Source organism: Nothobranchius furzeri, chromosome 14, assembly GCF_043380555.1.
Source record: "Nothobranchius furzeri strain GRZ-AD chromosome 14, NfurGRZ-RIMD1, whole genome shotgun sequence".
In the NCBI taxonomy this organism is placed as follows: domain Eukaryota; kingdom Metazoa; phylum Chordata; class Actinopteri; order Cyprinodontiformes; family Nothobranchiidae; genus Nothobranchius; species Nothobranchius furzeri.
The window spans coordinates 59710765-59732484 of NC_091754.1; the positions used below are offsets into that span (position 1 = coordinate 59710765).

The following is a 21720-nucleotide window of genomic DNA, read 5'->3' on the forward strand; positions in this document are numbered from 1 at the left end:
ACGATTAATAAGATGTGATAATTCCATATAAATGTGAAATTTCAATCTGATTGATCTTTGAATGTTCAATCAGAAGACTTCAGTTTCTTTTACTTATTCAGGGACCATAAACACACTTCATATTAATTCAGACAGAGTCAGGCATATTGTTTATGAAAGTGAATTTATTACCATTTCCCTAAACTAATGATTATACAAGACAATGATGGAGTGAATGAAGTGATGGAATGTAATGGATGGAGGGACTGAATGTAGTGGATGAAATGGTGGAATGGACGCTAGATATTTTAGCAAAACCTTTAAGTATCTGAGAGAGTTTGTGGAGTCTGAGTTGTAAAATCAATTTGGCTGTATGTTTGGTAAACTATAGAGATTTGTTTATTAAACCATCCAACGCAATTAGTGCCGAGTCTACGCACCCTTGTGTGGAGATCCTCATGCGATCCAGGGGGTCAAGAGGTCAGGATGGACACTGCCGATGGCGTGGACCTCTAGGTAGCAGGAACTCGTAGATTAGCTCCAATATTACCCGTCTAGTCTGAGATCTCTCCAGGTCATGACAGGAGGCTGGAATGCTTGTTTTGAATCTGAGGCTATTTGGCGGCTCTTTAAAGAGCCGTTGTGTCTGTATTCCCTTGCAAGCGTTGCAGAGAGGCTTTGACCTGATGGCAAAAGAGAGGATGGTTTCAAAGTGCTTGTTCACCGGTTTAGCCGGATCGGGAGTCCGCTAGAAGCGGACTAGATCAGGAAGTAATTCTTCTAATTATAAATTTGGCAAATCAGAATTTGACACGTTTGGGTGCATTACCAAAAATACCTTGGAATGTCACGCCTTCCCTCAGATACTCAGAGATGTTTACTCTTTGTCTGAATGGGAATGTTTAAACATTTATGTGAAGTGAATATTAAACAGTAATAATCTTCCTATAATGTGCGTGAGTATACTGATAAATGAACTACTGATCTGGTGTAGTTCAAGATCTGAAATGAATCATTGCAGGAAAAACATTCATTTTAACACATCCTTGATTAAAGCGTACATTTTTCAAACATTTTAGGATTTAACAAGAGCAGATTAGACGACCTTATGCAATTATCACATTTTAAAAGTCCTTTATGATTCAAGGAAGATGAACTTTACTCAGAGTGAAAATACAGGAGTCTCGTCTCTGTATGAGACCTTGGCTGAAGATGTTATGTCTTGTTTTTAGCTTTCTGGTTTGGAGGCCAGACAGATGGTGTGTTTGTGTCTGCAAATTGAAAGTTACTTTCTGGTCATTATTTTGGTGAAAACTTTAATTCATTACATTTGTGACATGAAGGGCACGTTCTCAACTGCTGTGTAAAATCTACCGCTCTATTCCCACAACTTGGAAGAAGTGGGCGTTGGTGACCTACTTCCAGGGTAGGTGGGTTTCAGGTCCAAGACTAGCTTCAGGTGAAGGAGCATTGTCCGATGACGCACTTGGGCAACTTTGAATAGGGGCAAAAGGTTTGGGGGTATTTCTCATGAGGAAATGTTAATGTCACTTGGTAAAAAGCTCAAAAAAGTAAAATTGGTCATGATATGGAACCGGTTAAGTATTCAACATCTTGAAACCTACCATCACCATGAAAGAACATTTATGTTGGTGAGGAAACGCCTGATTTTGTGGTGGATGGTGTTGCTTAGGGATGCAAGAAAATATTCATGCACGGAAATTTACACACAATACGAGGAAATATTGCACTATTTTGTGTTAAAATTTCAAATCGATATTTTAAAATGGTGTATTGACTTGTTATTGAGAACTTGCACGTAACAATGTGTTGTGGTGTAACTGAAACTCCCAACAACTAGGTGGCAGCAGTTTTTACTGCCTTTATTCTAAAAGAACGAGATCTCGCAATAACACTGGATGTGTCTTGAAAGTGTCTGGCCTAAGTTTCCCAATTAAATTCAGTCCTAAAAATTGCAAACATTGTCTGTTTTTTGGTGCCACGGTACATCAGATCGTTACCCGTGGATTGCAATATCTACCACACCACCATTTATTGCCAATACAACCCCCCATTGCAAAACAACAGTACATCATATGATTTTTTTCTATTGATGCAATGGGAGTCTCACTTTATCTGCTGCTTTTTTACTTTACTCTGATGAACTCCTCAGTAGCGATGGGTACCGAATTTCCGACTCGAAGAACATGAATGGGCTCTAAAGTTTGGCTTCACTTTACTAAATGCGACGGGTGATTGGGTGAAGATGAAACCAGCGACAACGATCTAAGTGAGACATCCTCATCTTAATCTGCTCCTGTAGGTAAACTGTTTAAGATAACGTTAGCTTGATATGTTAGCTTCCGTTCCGCTAATAGTGCGTTCGCTTTCTCCTCGGAACTCAGAATTTCCGACTAGAAGAACATGAACGTGCTCTAAAGTTTGGCTTCACTTTACTAAATGCGACGGGTGACTGGGTGAAGATGAAACCAGCGACAACGATCTAAGTGTGAGGCATCATCGTTTTAATCTGCTCCAGCAGCTAAATAAACTGTTTAAGATAACGTTAGCTTGATATGTTAGCTTCCATTGCCACCATTGTTATCAGCTAATGGTGCGTTCGCTTTCTCCTCGGAAATTCTAACTTCCCAGTAGGAAAAATCAAATGAAAAAGGACGGCAAAAGGAATGAAGATGCACAGTAAATTTAGTTCACAGTAAAGATGTTTGCTTCAGTTTAATTATCAGCTTATAAAACTACGAGGACGATGTTAAAATACAAACAGTTGTATGTTATTTATCGTGATATTTATTAAATATGGTTATATATTGAGAAAAATATATATTTAACTATAAAAGAGAATTAAAATATTAAACACTCAAAAGTATCTAAAATTGGTACCGTTAAGTACATGTATCGATTCCTAGGTATCGGGAATTAGTACCGGATCGATTCAAATGTCAAAGGTACCCATCCATACTCTTCAGACAGTCGTTTTATTTATTTAGAGTCTTGATCTTAAGTCTCTTTATTCGTGCTTCACTAGTTAAAAATATATATTATTAACACTCCACATGTGTTGAACCCAGGAGCTGAAGTGTTTTTGTGAGTGTTTGCTCACTTGAAGTAGGTGGCTCACCATTATTAATCTCATGTTTTCATTTTTTAAATGAGTCATTGGAGAGTTCTTAACCCAGTTTTGTTCATTTAAGCAAACACTTGAGTTGTTTTACCTTGATGCCGGACAATTTTTTTTACCCTTCTGAGACTGAATGTTTCGTCTCACACTCCGTCGTTGTCGGCATTGGAGTAAAAATAAATAAAATGGCCAGAGAAACGTTTCTACAGGAATATTACAATATAAGGACCCTGTATGTGAGCTTGTGTACATCCATATTTTTTATTTCAGTGACACATCTGACATGACTTTCTTGTAGAAAATGTCTTAATGGGAGGCGTGTAAGTTGAGATCAGTGTGGGGAAAAGGATAAGTAGAAGAGCTGCACAAATGAAAAACCTAAAGGAGAAACACATTATGAAATAGTGTTCCTATGCATAGTACATACCTCCATACGTAATGCTTTTTGGTGCAAATTTCCATTTTTAAAGCCAAATATGGTTATATGTGAATTGTATAGGTCCAAAGTTTTTTTTTTTTTTTTTTTTTTTCATTAGGTCTTTCTGAAAAACAATTTTCAGACGAAAGAAGGTAACTTATTTTGTTCACAAGATATCTTTGTTGTGGTGTGTCCCGCATCGTCTTTTGAACAATCAGTCACTGAGGCAGCATGCCAAAAACTGTTTACCCACTACGGCTTCAACATCTTGCAGCAGTTGGAGTTTTAAAGGCATAATATGTAACTTTTTCATATTTAAAAAAAAAGTTCTTAGGCTAGAATGCGCTAAAATGACCCTTTATAGGGATAATGAGATGTCACTGTGACCCCCACCTCCCCCTGTGGCCAGAACTCTGGTCCATGTTGGACTTGTAAAGTGGAGCTGACATACCTGGTGCTGAAGTCTGCTTCCAGCACAGTTCCTGCATGCTTTTAGATCATGATCACTGATTTGTTTGATTTAATGATAAATCGCTCCTGTAGAGACTAATCAAGGTTGAGGAGACATATCAACAGTTAGATTAGGGTGTTAAAATGACGAACGTACAGCAAGGACTTAAATTTCACTTTTGGTTTCACTAGTGAACACTAGGGGTACTAAACGCAAGTCAAAACTGCGTAGTATCCCTTTAAGTTAATCAAATCACTAAAATAACATTGCTGTCTGCCAAGGACTTGAACAGATTTGTCCTTTCAGCCCGAGGCCTGCCGATCTTTTCCAAGACTTGTTCTTTGTTTTGTTTTCCGAGTTAAGTTTGAAGAGTTCCGAGTAACCACAGATAAGATGTACCCCGTAAAACGTAACATTAGCCATGCAAATGTTGTTTTTTCCCGATAATAAAAGGCCACCAGTGCTATACCCTCACTCATAAGACACGACTGTTCTGTAATGCACATCGGCTAGCTGTGTTGGTGAAAACACGTCAGACGGTACAGATGACGATCAGGTTTGATTAGTTATCACCTTTATCACATCTTGCGAGTTTGCAGGAATGGTGGTAATTATAAATGGTGTCCAGGTTTAAAACCTTGGCTGAATGCCGCAGGACTGTCCTGCGCTGCTCCCTATCTCCATCTTCAGGCTCTTTAAAGGTATCCAGTGACTGCATCTGGTTTTTCAGCCTTTGTAAAATATTTGTCATCAATGTGCATGTTTCCTGAACATTCCATTTTAGCTTTGTTTTTACTAAAATTTCAACAACTGGCCGACCTTGAGATGGACCACTGCAGCTTGGAAGTGCGTGCTAGTTTGTGGAATTTTGGGTAAAATGTGATTAAACTTTGGTTGTTTTTGTTTATTCATGGTTGTAGATGTGGTGTTCCTCAACCTTTTAGATTTCTGTGTGACTAAGAACAAACTAGAGTTTGGTTAGTTTTGGTCAGCGGTAGTCAAAACACGCTAAAGGGAACATTTGGAAAGATTTTTAGCCAGTGAACAATTATTACGGTGTTTTTGATTGTTTTATGATGCGTTCACATAGCAACAAATGGTAAATTGTAAATGGCCTGCATTTGATATAGCACCTTCTAGAGTCCTGAAACCCCCCAAGGCGCTTTACAACACAATCAGTCATTCACCCATTCACACACTGGTGGGGATGAGCTACAATGTAGCCACAGCTGCCCTGGGGCGCACTGACAGAGGCGAGGCTGCCGAGCACTGGCACCACCGGTCCCTCCGACCACCACCAGCAGGCAAGGTGGGTTAAGTGTCTTGCCCAAGGACACAACGACAGACTGAGCAGGGCTCGAACCTGCAACCTTCCGACTACGGGACGAGCACTTAACTCCTGTGCCACCGTCGCCCCACAACAAATGTCGAGTTTTTTTTGACAATGTCACAAATATGAGCAAATACACATTATATTCACCTCAATGCAATTGCATTGAAATTATGATTTTATTTGTTTTTAGTCGAGAATACACAGTCTTCTATTTGGCTACATTTATAAGCCACATGCTTTTCCACCCAGATAATGTCAGTCAACGCCTGACTCGTAATGCACGGTATAGACGGTATACAGCAGAAGTCATATAAGTTTAGTCAACTATAGAGATTTTGACTCTACCAACCAACCAAGGTTTCGCGTGAATTTTGTCACGCTGCGTCAACCTTAGAAGGCGGGGCACCATCGGACCTGGTTTGGGTTTAAAGAGTTGAATAAGTAGAAGAAGAACAACCTCAGTGAAGTCTTATCTGTGTTAATAGCTTGATTAAACAAGTTCCCTTGGCACGGTTGGCACACAGGCTTCCAATCCTTTGAAACATCTATGATTCAGTTAGAAAATATTTCCGTCTGCAGTTTCTATCATTTATTTCAAAGGTCCAGTCTGAAAACGGCTCCACTCTCCCACTCTGTGCTGCTTGTGCACACAGAAGTCAGACCTGCTGATCAGCAGATGTGAGCACCGCTCAGCTACAGGCAGAGGAAAAGGACAAGCCTCCAACCTTAACTTACCGTTGTTGAAAAATAAAGCAGGAAAACATCCTTTCACAATCAGTTATTCACTAGAGCAGCACGTAACTTCTACAAACCAATAAAAAGCGAGTCAGAAAAGCAGGAAGAAATTCAAATTCGGTTTTTAATTTTGTGCTTCAGTTTGCATTTTCATCACATTTATCTGGTATTTTATTTAAAATATCGTCTTTCTTCATGTTACTGTAGGGTCATTTTTGTGTTAGTTTGTGTAGGTTGTCAGTCGTCCAGGGCATGGTGATCTAGAAGGCTTAGATTGGAAACGGCTAGACTTGAGATGTTTCATTTCTCATCCAAGAAGCTTCTTCAGTTCTGAAACTTGGGGTTGGGAGTAGGAGGCTAATGGGGTGTGGTCTGATGGGACAATAGGAGCCGCTAGTGAGGCCCTCCCTTTATTCAGCTCCCTGTTTGTGTCGTTAGTGCTGATCATCCTAATAGGTCCCCAGCAAAGGCCTCCTGTGCACTGTTCTGGTTCTATTGCCCATTCCTACTTCCGACTACATTTGGACCTTCTCATCTTAAAGATTACATCAACTATTAGGTAATAAGCTTGTTTTGAATCTTTTCATTGACAACCACCCTTAAAATTCTGATGTATATGAATGGTGGTCAGTAGAGGTGATTAATGCAGAAATATCAAGAAATTGAAGGCACTGATCTCCTCTAGCTGGCCTTTTCCATTATTCATGTAGATTTCTAGTCTTTTTTAATCTATTTTATATTATGTTGACCCAAACCAGAACCAAACTGAATACTTTTGTAGTTTAGACCATTTTCCTGGCAGCTCTTCAAGCTCTTACTAGTTGAGTCTTCTCATATTTCCTAGTTTATAGTGACTGATGACGATGTTTCCTGGGTTCACTGTTGAACCTGAGCTCTGGGATGTTGCACATGGGTTGAGCTGACCCAGGCTTCCTATAAATGAACGTACTCTGAGTAGTTTATTGCCGCAACATCTGATTACTACTGTTACCTTTAGCCCATAGTGTTCTAACACATCTACATAATACAGACCAGTGAACTGTGAAAGCATGATTTTCTAATGCAGAGGTACTCTCTTCCTGAGCATGAGCAGGTGCTGCTCATCAACAGCGTTTGATCAGCAGCACCTGGCTGTTGCTAATAATATTAATTGTTGTGGAAGCTTAAAAAATCTTAGTCTGACTCCAAGATTTGACATTTCGTCTTGTTTTTGTTTTGTTGGGCTGCTTCACTGTTAAGTGTATCACATACATTAACAATCAATCAATCAATCAATCAATCAATCAATTAATCAATCAATCAATCCTTTATTAATCCCAGAGGGAAATTAGAGGTGAGGTTTTCACAGCATCTGCATTCCTTCGTGGGGGTTTTAGTTGCTTGCAGCTCAAGGCTACCAGGGCGTCAGATTCAGATAACAAGAATTTGTTTGGGTCAGGCTGAGATAATTTTCCTCTCTGCCTTCAGTCTTTAAACTGATCATTTCCAGTCCTTCCTTGAAGCCAATTTTGGGTTTTTAAACCTGTCCATACCGTCCGGTGACTCTCTCCGAGATGACATCCATTTTGCGCACTAATACCGGTATCGCAGGTAGAACATTGTCCAGCTTACGATTCACCTCGAGTAACGTCCCAGTCTGAGAAGTCTCCACACAGACGGTGCTTTCCGTGGGTGCAGGTCGCCCTCCAATCGCTCCCGTCTTCCCAAATTTCCAGAAAACCAGATATCCTCCCACTCCAATTAGGAGAAATCCAGTGATCATCAGACCGAACATCCACACATCTTCGATGTCCTCAATGGACAGCTGGCTGAGGCATATGATCTTCCACTCCTTCCAGGAATCCAGTATATACCCCACCGGGTGCGTCCCCTGTGGACATGTGGGAGGCCCCTGCTCCGTTCTCATTGTTGAAAAAATCTTATCGATCGCGTTGAATGACCAGTTTATCAAATCCATGATTAGTAAAAATAGTTTTTTCAGAAGAAATGCAGAGAAGCGCTCTGTGGGCAGACAGGACAAAGAGCCTTGGGGGAAAAAAGATAAGGGAGCGAAAGAGGGAAGCGTCTGTACTCCTCGAGTGCCTGAAGAAGAAAAAGGGTGTGTTTAAAGCAATTGATCTTTCAGAGGTCAACAACTAACTATTTTGAGGCGATAATCTGTTTACAATCCATACAAAAACAATGCAGAACTATTTTACGGCCACATTTTGGGTAAATACATTTTTTTGGGTATGAAAGACAGATAAAACCTTGAATCAGAGTGAATTTGGCATTACCCACTGAGACCGAGAGTTCTCTGTTGATTTTGTGGTATTTTGGCAGCTGGTGGGTAGCTTTTATGTTGCCGTGTAAGTAAGACGTTTCCCCACCCACTGTCTGTCAATAACTTAGATAAAATGTTTCCAGAAAACCTAAAGGCAAGTTTTTAGTTCAAGGGAAGGATTTAAGATATGCATTAGGCTGAGCAAGGTCATGAAGATTAACCCGGTGAGTCTCTTTTGAGCTTTATATTTAAATAAATGCATACAGATGAGGCAGCATTGATGAAGGTTGGAGCGTAGGGAATCGGAGGGAAACGAAGGCACACTCTGTCTAGCTAAATGAGATTAAAACTAAAACAAATGTAAGTAGCGTAACACTGTGTGCATGCGTTTGAGTAAAAATTCATTTGTCAAATAGTTTTCTTTGGATCATATTAAGTGTGCACAAGGGAAACGACGGCAACGGCTTGCACAGCGCTCGGATTGTTTGTGGTATTTTGGTTTGAGAGAATGGCAGAAAAGGAGCATTTCAATTTCTGCGATATGATCCGTTTTCACAGGTCAGGCTCTGCACACAGAGCCGATGGCTGCCAATATAACCAAATGTCACACAGACATGATTTCATCAGAATTAATCAACGCTTGAGGAGAGCAGCCTTGGTTTATTGGCTGAAGCAGTCGGTCATTAGTCACAGGAATGCTTCAGTCACATCCTGGACTTTCCTGCAGCTCTGGTCCGTCGCTGGTGCTAATGGGAACTGTGGTAGACTCAACCAGCATTCATTCTACATGTCCATCTGAGATTCTTTGCATTTTGTCTAATTTTTAATTTGGATTAGATTATGTAAAACTTGATGGACTGGATGCCCAGGAGTTAATTTCAGGTGGCTCACAGTTGTTCGTAGTGGGGCCATGGATCTGTGCAGCAAAGTGCTGCAACAAGCACATTTCCTCATCTTCAGTTCCTGCTGTTAGCTTTAGGTTGTAGACCTCGATCTGTCTAATCACCTTCCCGTCTCCAACAGTGTTGACCTGGTGCATGCTCAGCTGCGTATTTGTGAGGGCCGCAGTCTGCCAGAACTCGGCCTCAAGCAAGACAAGATCCGGGTGAACGGCTGTGCCATCCAGTGCAGGGTGACGACTGAAGACCCATCTAGAGGCTTCCAGCCAGACACGGGAAGGATCGAGGTAGGCTTCATCTTGAGTTAGCTCCTCAGACTTCCACACTCTGCACTCAGAAGTTTACTTACAGGTCACGGACAGGGGTTCACATGAGTTTGGGACTTTAATTGGCCGATTTGAACAGTCCTCTGGGGTGAACAAGTTAAAAGTCATCGTGGATTTTCTGTCATCCACACAGGCTCAGATTTACACACACATATGCTAAGCTGGACTTGGATCACTCTAAGGATCTGGATAGATTATTTAAGTGTGTTGCTATTTGGCACAAACCAGTCCTTTTATTCTTATTCTACATGTTTTCGTCAGGTTGAGGCCTGGTTTTTAGAAATACCATTCCATAAACTGGAGGTTAGCCTGCCTGATCCCATCAGAAACCAGTTGTGATGTGTTTGTGGTCATTGTCTCGTTGGATCATCAAAGTAGGCCCGCATTTCCACCATCTAGCTGAAGATAAAAGCTAAGTGAAGTTAAATAAAATGCAGGTAGGTCTTCTTTCTTACCCCTCCTTTCCACCGGAGCCGTCAGCAGCACGTCTTGCTCGCGTAAGCTGCTGCTTGGCCCTTCCCACCAGAGACGCGTACAGCAGGGGAGCAGCTGTCACCGACAGAGCACGAAGTCACACGAGTGACTTCATCAGTAAACACAACAACAAGCAAGAGAAAACTACAACATGGCTCCAAAAGGTTTGTGTTTTATGTTCTGTCCGTTTTATAATCACCAATACGGACCTGAAAAATGAAGGAGACCGCTAGCTAGGTGATAACTTCTCACGGGGCCGCACATTTAGTAACTTTTTTTAAAGTAAAGCAACTGGAAGGCAGTACGTTTCTTTATTCTGAAAATCTCTGGAGCTTTGCGCCGTTTCCGCATCCGATTTCCTGTCTTTCCTTCCCCAAAAATGTCGAACTTGACCCATTTCAGAGGCGTAGCGCGTAGAAAATAGAACCGGCGCGTAAGGGCCGCGACATGCTGCTCCTGAGACGCGGCCGACTCGCGCTGCTGACGGCTCAGGTGGAAAAGGTTCTCTTGACCACAGTGGTTCCTATCAGCAGCTATGACGTGCTGCTGCAGTAACGTGCTGCTGACAGCTCCGTCACGGCTCCGGTGGAAAGGAGGGGTTATTACATCCACTGTGTTCAGTACTCCTGTACCAATGCATGACTCTACCTCCACCATGCTTGGAAATTGAGAATCGAGTGGGAAGACGTTTGGTTTGGAGTTGTTTCTGGATTCTCTGACCATAGCAGCTCAGCAGAGCTTCGTGTCTGTCACCAACAGTGTTGCACCATATTCTGCAGCCATTCGATTATTTTTCTCAAGGTGGGAGCCTAAAGGAAGGGGTCAGACTTGGCTTGCTTTAAAGGCTTTTTCAAGAACAAAGACAGCGCCTTCAAGGTTTGAAAGCCTCCACTTCAACATACAAGACTTTGTTGTTGAAACCAAAGAACTTATTTTTTCCCCTGAAGGCCTTGCCTCGTCCCCATGGTTTATGTTTATGTATTTAGCAGACGCTTTTGTCCAAAGCGACTTACAAGTGATAATCGGCATGTTACCCTTGAGGCTAACAACAACAACAACAACTTGACATCAGTCATGGAGAGGAGGGAACAAGGAGTGGACAGTAGAGAGGGGGGACGGGTGCAGGGAGGGTGCTAGTTTAGAAGATGGTCTTCAGGAGTTTCTTGAAAATTGAAGAGGAAGCCCCTGTTCTGGTGGTGCTTGGAAGGTCATTCCACATTTGTGGAACGATGCATGAGAAGAGTCTGGATTGTCCTGAGCGTGGTGTAGGCGCTGCTAGCCGACGATCCTGTGATGACCGGAGCGGCCAGGCCGAGACGTAGCCTTTGCAAGAGGATTCAGGTAGATGGGAGCCGTACCATCTCGGACTTTGTATGCTAGTGTTAGCAATTTGAATTTGATGCGTGCTGCTAGCGGTAGCCAGTGGAGCTCAATGAACAGAGGGGTGACGTGTGCTCTTTTTAGCTGGTTGAAGACCAGACGCGCCACTGCGTTCTGGACCTTTTGAAGAGGTCTCACAGTACAGCCTGGAAGACCAGTTAGAAGGGCATTGCAGTAATCGAGGCGGGTGATGACAGTAGATTGCACCAGGAGCTGGGTGGCATGTTGTTGATCTTTAGTATGTTATACAGCGCAAAGCGGCATGAACGAGCAACAGAGGCAACATGATATTTACAGGTCAGGTGTTCATCAATCACAACACCCCGATTTCGAACTGCCTTTTGAACATCCATTTTGATATGTCAGAGAGACAGTTTGATATTCGGGCAGAGACAGTGTGGTCGTCCGGTGGAAATGACAGATAGAGCTGGGTGTCGTCTGCATAGCAGTGGTAGGAGAAGCCATGTGATCGAATGATCTCACCCAGTGAGGTGGTGAATATGGCAAAGAGAAGAGGTCCTAGTACAGAGCCCTGGGGAACTCCTGTGACAAGATGGTGCACGGTAGAGGATTGTCCAAGCCAAGATACACTGAATGATCGTTCTGTGAGGTACGATTCAAACCAGGCATGTGCTTCCTCTGTGATGCCCATGAGACCCATGGTCTCCTACATAGTTCAGGTTGTCTCTAATGGAGCAGGAGGGTTCAGGTGGTGATGTGAACTGTCTTCTCTGTGGACATCGGTGTTCCACCAGGTTCATGGTAGACTCGGGACTTGGTGCTTCCTGGGTTGTTCCACAACATTCCTTTCATCTGTGACAAATAAGCATCAGTCAATCCAGTAAGAAGTAGTGAATATACTTCCATCAATGGTGCACAACAGTAAATGGTGACTAGTGATTTTCTTTATACATTTCATTCTAGATTGATAACATAAAAGAGCTGTGGTAGGGAGATTTTATAAACGTTGTTCACATGGAAGCTCATCTTAGGTCTGAAACCGTTATAGCTGAACATTCCTAATTCTGCACTTCCAACGTTTTCGAGCTTTTCTGTTTCTGCCAACAAGAGCCCAGCTTTTTTTGGTTTTACTTGCCAAAGCTCTGGTGTTCTTTCAGCCAAGCAGGAATATTTTAGGAACATAAAGTTTATAAATGAAAGTCGTTTATCAAAAACAAACAACGAAGGCTTTCAAAGTGAGTTGTGAATTTGTATTTCTGTGTGAATCTCTTCGGTGTTATATTTTTCCTAGAGGTGTGTGTTCAGTTTTGTTTGCAAGTGGAAAAATCTTCAGTGTTTTTCGTCACGTTTCTCTTGGCAGTCGCTTTTTGGTGTCGTTTTGTCTCGGTGTGAGACTTTCTTTGTCAGTGTTCACACGCGAGGAGACGCAAAGGTCATTATGAGCGTGTATCCACCCGTAGACTCATATTCTGTTTGTCTACACACCGCTGAATCATTTATCCTCCTCCACTTTTTCCACATGGCAGCCCTATGTACAAAAGTTGTGCATTTCAATTTCCTCAGATTTATCTGCACTCCTCACACGTAATGGCACTACAAATGCTGGTTTGGAAGAAGCGGTGAGACAGGCTCATCCCTCACTAGAAGCGTCTGGCTTGTGATGTGATGAGATTTACATACCTGGATTTGGGGATTTTCTGCCATTCTCCCTCAGATCCTCTTGAGCTGTTTCAGGTTGGATTGAGCGTGTCAGGCCGCAGCTATTTATAGGTCTGAACCACAGATGCATATTCAGGTTGAAGTCAGGTCTTTGACTGGTCCACCCAGTCACAGTTGGCCCGAAGCTGCTCCTGTGTTGTCTTGTGTTTCGTCTGGGATTACTGACGTCTTTATTATTCTGAGCCAGGCGTGGGTCAGGCTGAGCTCCTACCCAAGTGTCACTGGATCACAGTAAGAAAACAAATCATTTAAACTGGATCATGATGATGTTTTATTGAATAACACAACCAAGCTACAAATATGAATACTACTGTTTAGATATTATCACTCACTGATGCAGAAAAGTGAGTCACTTAATGAAATCGATGTCAGAAATTTCATGACTCTAATTTAAAGCGGCATTATGGAAGTGTGACAGCCAAAACATGTATAGAAATAATAAATGTCTTCTTCATACATTCTCCTGCAATGCCCTGGTCCTGTAGAATGAGCCCTGGCATTTTTACTGTGATTGCCTGTTTTTCTGTAAAATCACAGAAAAAGAGAGATGCTCGGGTCGAGCAGGCTGCTTCATGCGCGTTCACGCTCAGGCATCGCCCGTAGCATTTGCTATCCGTAGCTTTAGCAGCAGAGAGAGAGGCAGTGCCACTTTGTCGCTGTTCCTAACGCCTAGTGACAAAGCTAGCTACATTTCTGAGGACCCTTAGCTACTTTCTGTAGAACTTTCTTCTAGATATTTCCTGCAAATTAGCAACAAAATAGCCATTTTCACTCCGAACCGTTCTTTGGTTTGACGTTGTTTCAGCTGTCATCAAGGGTATAAAAGTTACAGATACAAAAGACGAGACGGGTGTTTGTAGTTCTCATCTCAGCGCCCCCCGGCTCAGTGCTAGTGAGCCGGTAATAAACGGCTCCTTTTCTCCTGTCATGATTCTTAGAACGGAGTTCAAATGCTTCCATCTTCATTTAATCAGATCACACATCTTGCCAGTGAATATCCTTTAGGTACTTAGTCTTCATCAGACTTGTTCAAACTCAAACTGAGACTCCGCTTGTCTTTTGCTGAGGAACATCCGTTGTCTGGCTCCCGACTGGCCTCTCTACCTCAGAGGTCCAAATCACAGGAGTGCTGCAGTGGTGGTTGTCCTTGGTCATGGAAGTCTCTCCCATCCTCACGTCGGATCAATAGCTGAGGTGACTGTCAGGGCCTTGGTCACTTAGCCTACCAAAGCACTTTTCTGTAGATAACTTGTTTTGCCTGACGGGCCACTCAAAGTAAAAATCTGGTTCTCTTTATTTTAAAGGAGACATATTGTGGCTATTATACCGAGTTATGATATGTAGTCTGTACAAAACATTTAATGAAGTTCTTTGCACCAAATTCCCCTCATATGAAGCAATTTCATCAGTTAAATGCTTGGTATTTTCAGTACCTTCCAGAATGAGTTGTTTAAAGGGCGCTGCCACTTAAACTCATTAACTGCCGGCCGTTTTCTGATCAGAAAAGACCTTCGCTGTCAGCATTTTTCAGCGTTTTCTGTTTTTTTTTTAAGAGTCACAGAACGTTGCGCGCTAGGATGATGTCAACGCCAAAACTACCAAAACTAAGAGTAGACTCACCTCTTACATCAGGAAGATTCCACGCGTTTCGAGCGTTATCCGTTAGGGCTGGACGATAATTCAATATATCTATCGATAGACGTGGTACGATGGGAAAAGAAATGGGTCAATAAAACTCTGAAAAACATGTCCTTTTTCCATTACAACCTTTTTTCATTATAACCTATCAGGTAGCAGCATACTAAACTCACTACCTACTCCTAACCAATCAAAACCACAGTCTCGGGTACGCTGCCATACCAGGCTTTCCCCTTCTCAAGCCAAAACAGAGCATGAAGCAGCAAGATGTCTGAGAGAGGAGGTGACAAAAAAATAAAATACCAAAAATAAAAAGGCCAGGGCTGTACGTAAAAGATATTTAGTGCAATTTTAAAAATACTTTTCAATAATCATCGATATTGATCAATATAAAAAACTATTATCAATATACTTTTTTTCTATATCGTCCAGCCCTATTATCCGTTCTTTCGTAGTCTGTTGTTGAATTGTGATCGGCAGAAGCTTTTCTGGTTCGCGCCTCACCTCTTTTTCAGCAGCTGCCCAAGACGATCTCCCAACACATGGATTTTCTGCTTCTTGGTCATGTGACGCACGTAGATGAAGATCGGATTTAGAGCTGAGATGTTTGTTCTCACGGTGCGGGGACTCGTTTCGATGCCCACACAGTAAAAAAAACCCAATGCAAATGACGACTTTAGTGAATTAAGAAAACGAGCTGTTGCTTGCCACGCCCACCCATCTCTTAATGGGCTACGAGGTGAGCAGCCCCTATATCTGGGAGGGGCATGGAGCAGAGCTGCCGTGCCTCCGTCAGCCCTTCATAACCCTACACCCAACCCTATGACATCACAATAAGGAACTTTTTGAAGCGGCTCATAGAAGGAAATTATTCCCTTAAACCAAACACTTACAGAAAACGTATTGAGAGCTGTTGTTCATGTTTGGAGTGCTTAAAGAGTTAGCGACTCATATTGCAGCACATAAGGATGCAAAAGGTGAACTTGGCTTAATGTCCCCTTTAAGAATCATGAAGGCTTTGGGAAAAGTGCAGCCCGTTATAATTTCTGGTAGATTTTTTTTGCCCTAAAACAACTTTGTTTAGCATGAAAGTAAAAATGACATAATGTTGTGAAATTTGGTTACTGCAACCACTTTAAACAACTCTGGAGCTTTTTGCCGGCCATCATCAAATTACAATTGTTGGCGCTGCAGCGTTGGCTCGCTGGAGACACGGCACCCCCACACTCGCAGATGGTAAACAGTTCCTCCCTCCTTCCTTTGTTTTGAATGGAGAAAAACGGATATGAAAAATGTTTCAGTAGAACCTCCCTTCCAAAATAACAGAAACATTAGACTCTTTTAGGATGTTCTCACTGTAAAATTAACCCTATTCTTACATACTGCACCTTTAAGTGTTCTTTAGTCAAGTGTGAGTTTGTAAAACGTGTCGAAAGTGACATTTTCAGTTTGTAAAGCTCTCAGCGCTAATTTTAAATTTAAAGAGCTCACTTAATAAACTGAAGTTTTTATATTTCCAAATGCACCATTTTTCTTTTTAGTGACATTTAAAGCTGCTTTCCGGAGTTTTCTACTTTCAGAAATCTGTAAAAGCTATTATCGTATGCACTGTGACCTAATATAAGCAATACGTCTTTTTAAATTGATTTATTTTTTGCTAAGCACGCCCCCTTCCCCGCAGAGCTTCGTGCAATAGGAAACTGAGCGCCGACCAGAACTAACCAATAGCGTTAGACCACTGCTTAGACCAGGGGTGTCAAACTTATTTTAGCTCTGGGGCCGCATTGAGAAAAATCTAGTTCCAAGTGGGCCTGAACGGTAAATTAAAACCTTCTTTTCTCCCAGTCATTCAGGGCTCACCATCTGTAGCGAGGCTAACAACGCGGGACCGTTGCACTCCGACCCCGTCCAGCGCTCCAACGAGTGCGGTGAAAATATCAGCTGCTTTTGATGTATCCGTCATGGGCACCAGCTCAACAAACTCCTCGGTGACCGTCAACGTGTCGTCAACTCCGCGGATGAACAAAAGCAGCTGAAAAAGCAATAAAGGACTTTACTTTTTCCTTCAATTGGCTGTCCAAATGAAAATAAACGCAGACTGCTGTTTCTTCAGTCCGGCCAACAGTTCATTCACCTTCTCTCTTCTCCGCTGTCCTTCAAATGGCAACGAAGCTTATATTCTTTCAGCACTGCAACTTGCTGTGAAGACACCAAACACACAGCTTTTCCGTTCACTTCCATGAAAAAATAGGGGGATGTCCATTTTTCTTAAAACAACCTGCACTCGATGCCCACTTTTCTCCTTTTTGACAGAGACATCTTGGGCTGAAGCACAAAATGTAGATGCCAGATAAGATATCGGGGGCAAAACAAAGTAGCTCGTCAGAACACCTGTTGCACTGCTCAACACAATGCCTATTACACCATCTAGTGGACGTATTGGGAACAGCAGTTTTGTATTGAAAAATTATAGTTTATTTTAACTCTACATTGTAAAGCATGAAAATAAAGTTCGCGGGCCGGACTTAACCCATTTGCGGGCCCGATCCGGCCCGTGGGCCGTATGTTTGACACCCCTGGCTTAGATGCTTCAAATTGAAGGAACACCTCGGCTGATGCGGCGTTGATGAACTTTTCACGGACAAGTAAGTCTCTAAAATATAAATATATGAGAACACAGCATGACATGAGGATAATACTAGTAAAACAACGTGTTTTAGCGGTTTGTCGGCTTCAGAAGCACATTTATAAACAGAAACCTGAAGTCACCATCTTAAAAAAACAGAGCGACAGACTTTGTATGTGATATGCTTGTCAGCCACTAGATGGTGCCATCGGATAAGAGAAATACTCGGGAAAGAAGCTTTAAGAAGGTTGAGTAGTAGTAGTGAGGATACAGTGAGTAGTAGTAGTGAGGATACAGTGGCCTGGTGCTAAGGTATCAGTGCTTTGATGAGCTTCAATGAGGTAAAGCTAACTCTGTCTAAATGTGAGTTGCATTAAAAGTCAAATGGATTCTTAAATGGAGATTCTCTAAAACAAACTGTCATGAGTCTACAGCTGAGCACGGATGAAGCCGTTTCCTCCTCCTGTCTTCCTCTGAATCTAGAGCCTGATGACTTAACTAAACAATTTCTGACACCTTGGATGTGACTGAATTGGACCTGCACTGTTGGCTTTCCAATTAAACACATAATCTGTCTCTTGGTTCTGATCAGAGGGGAAATGAATGGGTCTGTTGTGCACACGGCTTTATTTAAATTGAATTTGAGTCCATTAATTCCCCTCCCCGGGGATCTTCAATTCACATTCACAGATACTTTATTAATCCCAGAGGGAAATTAGTTGTTGTTTTAGTTTATTAGCAGTTTACGTGGCTGAGTGATCAAACTAAATCCAACCTGCTATATCGGCTCATTTAGACCATGCATTTCATTTATCTGTTGTGTTTTTAAATAACACACACACACACACACACACACACACACACACACACACACACACACACACACACACACACACACACACACACACACACATGCGTTTCAGCATCTTGCTGCCTGGCTTAAACTCTACTTAAGCAACTCCTACATCATAGAACACAACCTCTACCATGTTTTGTTCCACACTGTGGAAATAGTTGTGACCTCATGGGCAGCGCCAGGCGGTAGCTAGGGGTCGATTGGGCCAAGCAACGGCTTAGCAACCCCAACTCTAAAATGCACCCCCCCACACCCTGCGTTCGCTCCGTGCCGATATGCGCTGACCTGAAGAGTAGCATGACCAGACTCGTCGTCGCCTTCCTCCGCTTATCCGGGTCCGGGTCACGGGAGCAGCATCCCAACTAGGGAGCTCCAGACCGTCCTCTCCCCGGTCACCTCCACCACCTCCTCCGGCAGGACCCCAAGGCCTTCCCGGACCAGATTGGAGATGTAACCTCTCCAACGTGTCCAGAGTCGACCCGGGGGACTCCTGCTGGCAGGACATGCCCGAAACACCTCCCCGGGGAGGCGTCCAGGAGGCATCCTGACCAGATGCCCAAACCACCTCAACTGGCTCCTTTTGATCCGGAGGAGCAGCGGTTCTACTCCGAGTCCCTCCCGAATGTCCGAGCTCCTCACCCTATCTCTAAGGCTGAGCCCGGCCACCCTACGGAGGAAACTCATTTCCGCCGCTTGTGTCTGCAATCTCGTTCTTTCGGTCATTACCCAAAGCTCATGTACCTTTGACATTTGAATCGATTCGGTACTAATTCCCGGTACCTAGGAATCGATACCGGTACTTAACGGTACCAATTTTCGATACTTTTGAGTGTTTATTATCTTAATTCTCTTTTATAATTAAATGTATATTTTTCTCAATATATAACCATATTTGATAAATATCACGATAAATAACATACAACTGTTTGTATTTTAACATCGTCCTTGTAGTTTTATAAGCTGATAATTAAACTGAAGCAAACATCTTTACTGTGAACTAAGTTTACTGTGTATCTTCATTACTTTTGCCGTCCTTTTTCATTTTATTTTTCCGACTGGGAAGTTAGAATTTCCGAGGAGAAAGCGAACGCACCATTAGCTGATAACAATGGTGGCAATGGAAGCTAACATATCAAGCTAACGTTATCTTAAACAGTTTATTTAGCTGTTGGAGCAGATTAAAACGATGATGCCTCACACTTAGATCGTTGTCGCTGGTTTCATCATCACCCAATCACCCGTCGCATTTAGTAAAGTGAAGCCAAACTTTAGAGCGCGTTCATGTTCTTCTAGTCGGAAATTCGGAGTTCAGAGGAGATAGCGAACACACCATTAGCGAAACGGAAGCTAACATATCATGCTAACGTTATGTTAAACATTTTATTTACCTACCGGAGCAGATTAAGATGAGGCTGTCTCACTTAGATCGTTGTCGCTGGTTTCATCATGACCCAGTTACCCATCACATTTAGTGAAGTGGACCCAAGCGTTAGCGTGTGTTCTTTCTACCATGCTGCTCTGTTTACAACTCGCTCACAGCGACCGGCGACATAACGCTCTTGCGCATGCGCAGCTGTCTAGGCAAGTTCTCGTTATGAAGGACAAGTACTGAAACGAGGCACCGTTTCAAATGACGTGAATCGGTGCTCAGTCGGTACTGTGGAATTCGGTCGATATCTTAAAAAGTACCGAATTCGGTACCCATCGCTACTCATGACCATAGGTGAGGATTGGGACGTAGATCGACCGGTAAATCGAGAGCCTGGCTTTCTGGCTCAGCTCCCTCTTCACCACGACAGATCGGCTCAGCGTCCGCATCGCTGCAGACGCCGAACCAATCCGCCTGTCGATCTCTCGATTCCCCCTACCCTCACTCGTGAACAAGACCCCGAGATACTTAAACTCCTCCACTTGAGGTAGGGCCTCTCTCCCGACCCGGAGCTGACATGACCAGGCTCTGTCTCGCATTTAAGACAGTCTCCCGTTCCGTGTTTAAATCTTCCATAAACTGCGTAGAGAAAGCCGGAGCCGACATTAAACCAGGAGGCCGGACATGTCTACCTTTCTCTCTCTGTCCGGGGCGTCCAGGGGGGTTCTCCTATTGATGAAAATGTCCGGTTCTTCATCCAGGAGCAGGGATCCAATTATGGGAAGAGCCGGGAAAATGTTTCCACCTATATTACATCATTTATGGACTCTCAGCGTACCGGGGGTTTCTTTTGAGCGGAGAGCATCGAGAGCGGCAGAGCGCTGATCTTGGTGCGCTCCAGGCAGCTGCGTCCAGCGCACGGTCCACTCTCAAAGTGGCGCAACCCAAAAACTATAATTAACACACGAGCGTTCATGTCCTCTGGTACTCCTTCTGACGCACTCGCTCATTGTGTGCTGCGGTGATTTCACCTCACTGACGCAGCATCGAAACGCGCGCTCCGCTTTGCGGTCAGGAGATCCCTTTGATCTGCTCGAAAGTAACTGGTGAGGTGAAAAAGTAAGAACCCAGGCAGCAGATTTTCTGGGGAATTTAGAGGAGATGCAGGAAGATGAGACAGACCGGACAGGAAATAAAAAAAATTAAAAAAAAAAACAAGAAAACAAAACAAAGTGTTTGAAAAATTAAATGTAGGTAGATTTATCTCCACTACACGTTTTACCAGTATAAAACAATACGTTATAAACATCATTTTTATACATTTGATGCAATTCAGATCACCTTTAAAACTCAGTCACACACCCAGGGCCGTTTCAAGGCATTTTGGGGGCCAAGGCCAAACAGTAGGGCTGGGGGTAAACGATTATTTTTAAAACGATTATTCTGACGATTATTTTATCAAATAGTCGACTATTCTAATGACTATTTAGAAAATTAATCTAATGATTATTTTTCTATTGCACAATTAACAAAAACCAGAAAATCTCAAATAAATTCCTCAAAAAAAGTGATAAATTGTTACTGTAAGAGAATAAACACTACAGACCTTCCATTTTGTATAACACTGCTTTTATTGTGTTGCGGTTGGTTATGTTCTGGTGACGTGTAGAACTTGGGAGTGCAGGCTGCTGCCTGAGAGGTGGTAGAAGATGGAGTGTCTCCATGCTGCTTTGTTTTGGTCACTTATGTGCGGGAGGGGAGTGGTGTTACGACCCTTCCTGGGGAGTTTGGCTCGTGTGCAAAAAGGAAGGGACAATAACGGGATTTAAAAGTTAAAATGATGATCAGGTTTATTTACAACAACAAAAATCATAAATCTTTCCATCCACAGGTTGGGAATAATAAAACTAATTCTGCCTGTGGGGAATTAAAACAAAGTACAAATAAGTAGGGATCCAAACTCTAAACTGGGTGGTTAAACCAAACTCAAGGTGATATTTTAAACTAAACCGAAAACCCACAACACTCTAAATGTAATAAAAGGGAGATCTGCACCACAAAAAAGATGAACTCTAAACCAAAACGTAACAGCTTATCCAAACGCAAGAAGCTGTTAGCGAAGATGCTAACAGTAGCTTTACCAACGTTAAGTTC

The 21720-nt window shown here is 42.7% G+C and overlaps 1 protein-coding gene across 2 annotated transcripts in view; it reads left to right on the forward strand.

Moving 5' to 3' along the window:
• pcxb (pyruvate carboxylase b) overlaps positions 1–21720 on the forward strand; it is a 471382-nt gene that overhangs the window by 161482 nt on the left and 288180 nt on the right. For both annotated transcript variants that reach the window (XM_015952373.3, XM_015952374.3), the window contains exon 11: positions 9342–9504. In XM_015952373.3, coding sequence (XP_015807859.3) covers positions 9342–9504 — 163 coding nt within the window. The remainder of the gene's footprint in view (positions 1–9341; positions 9505–21720) is intronic.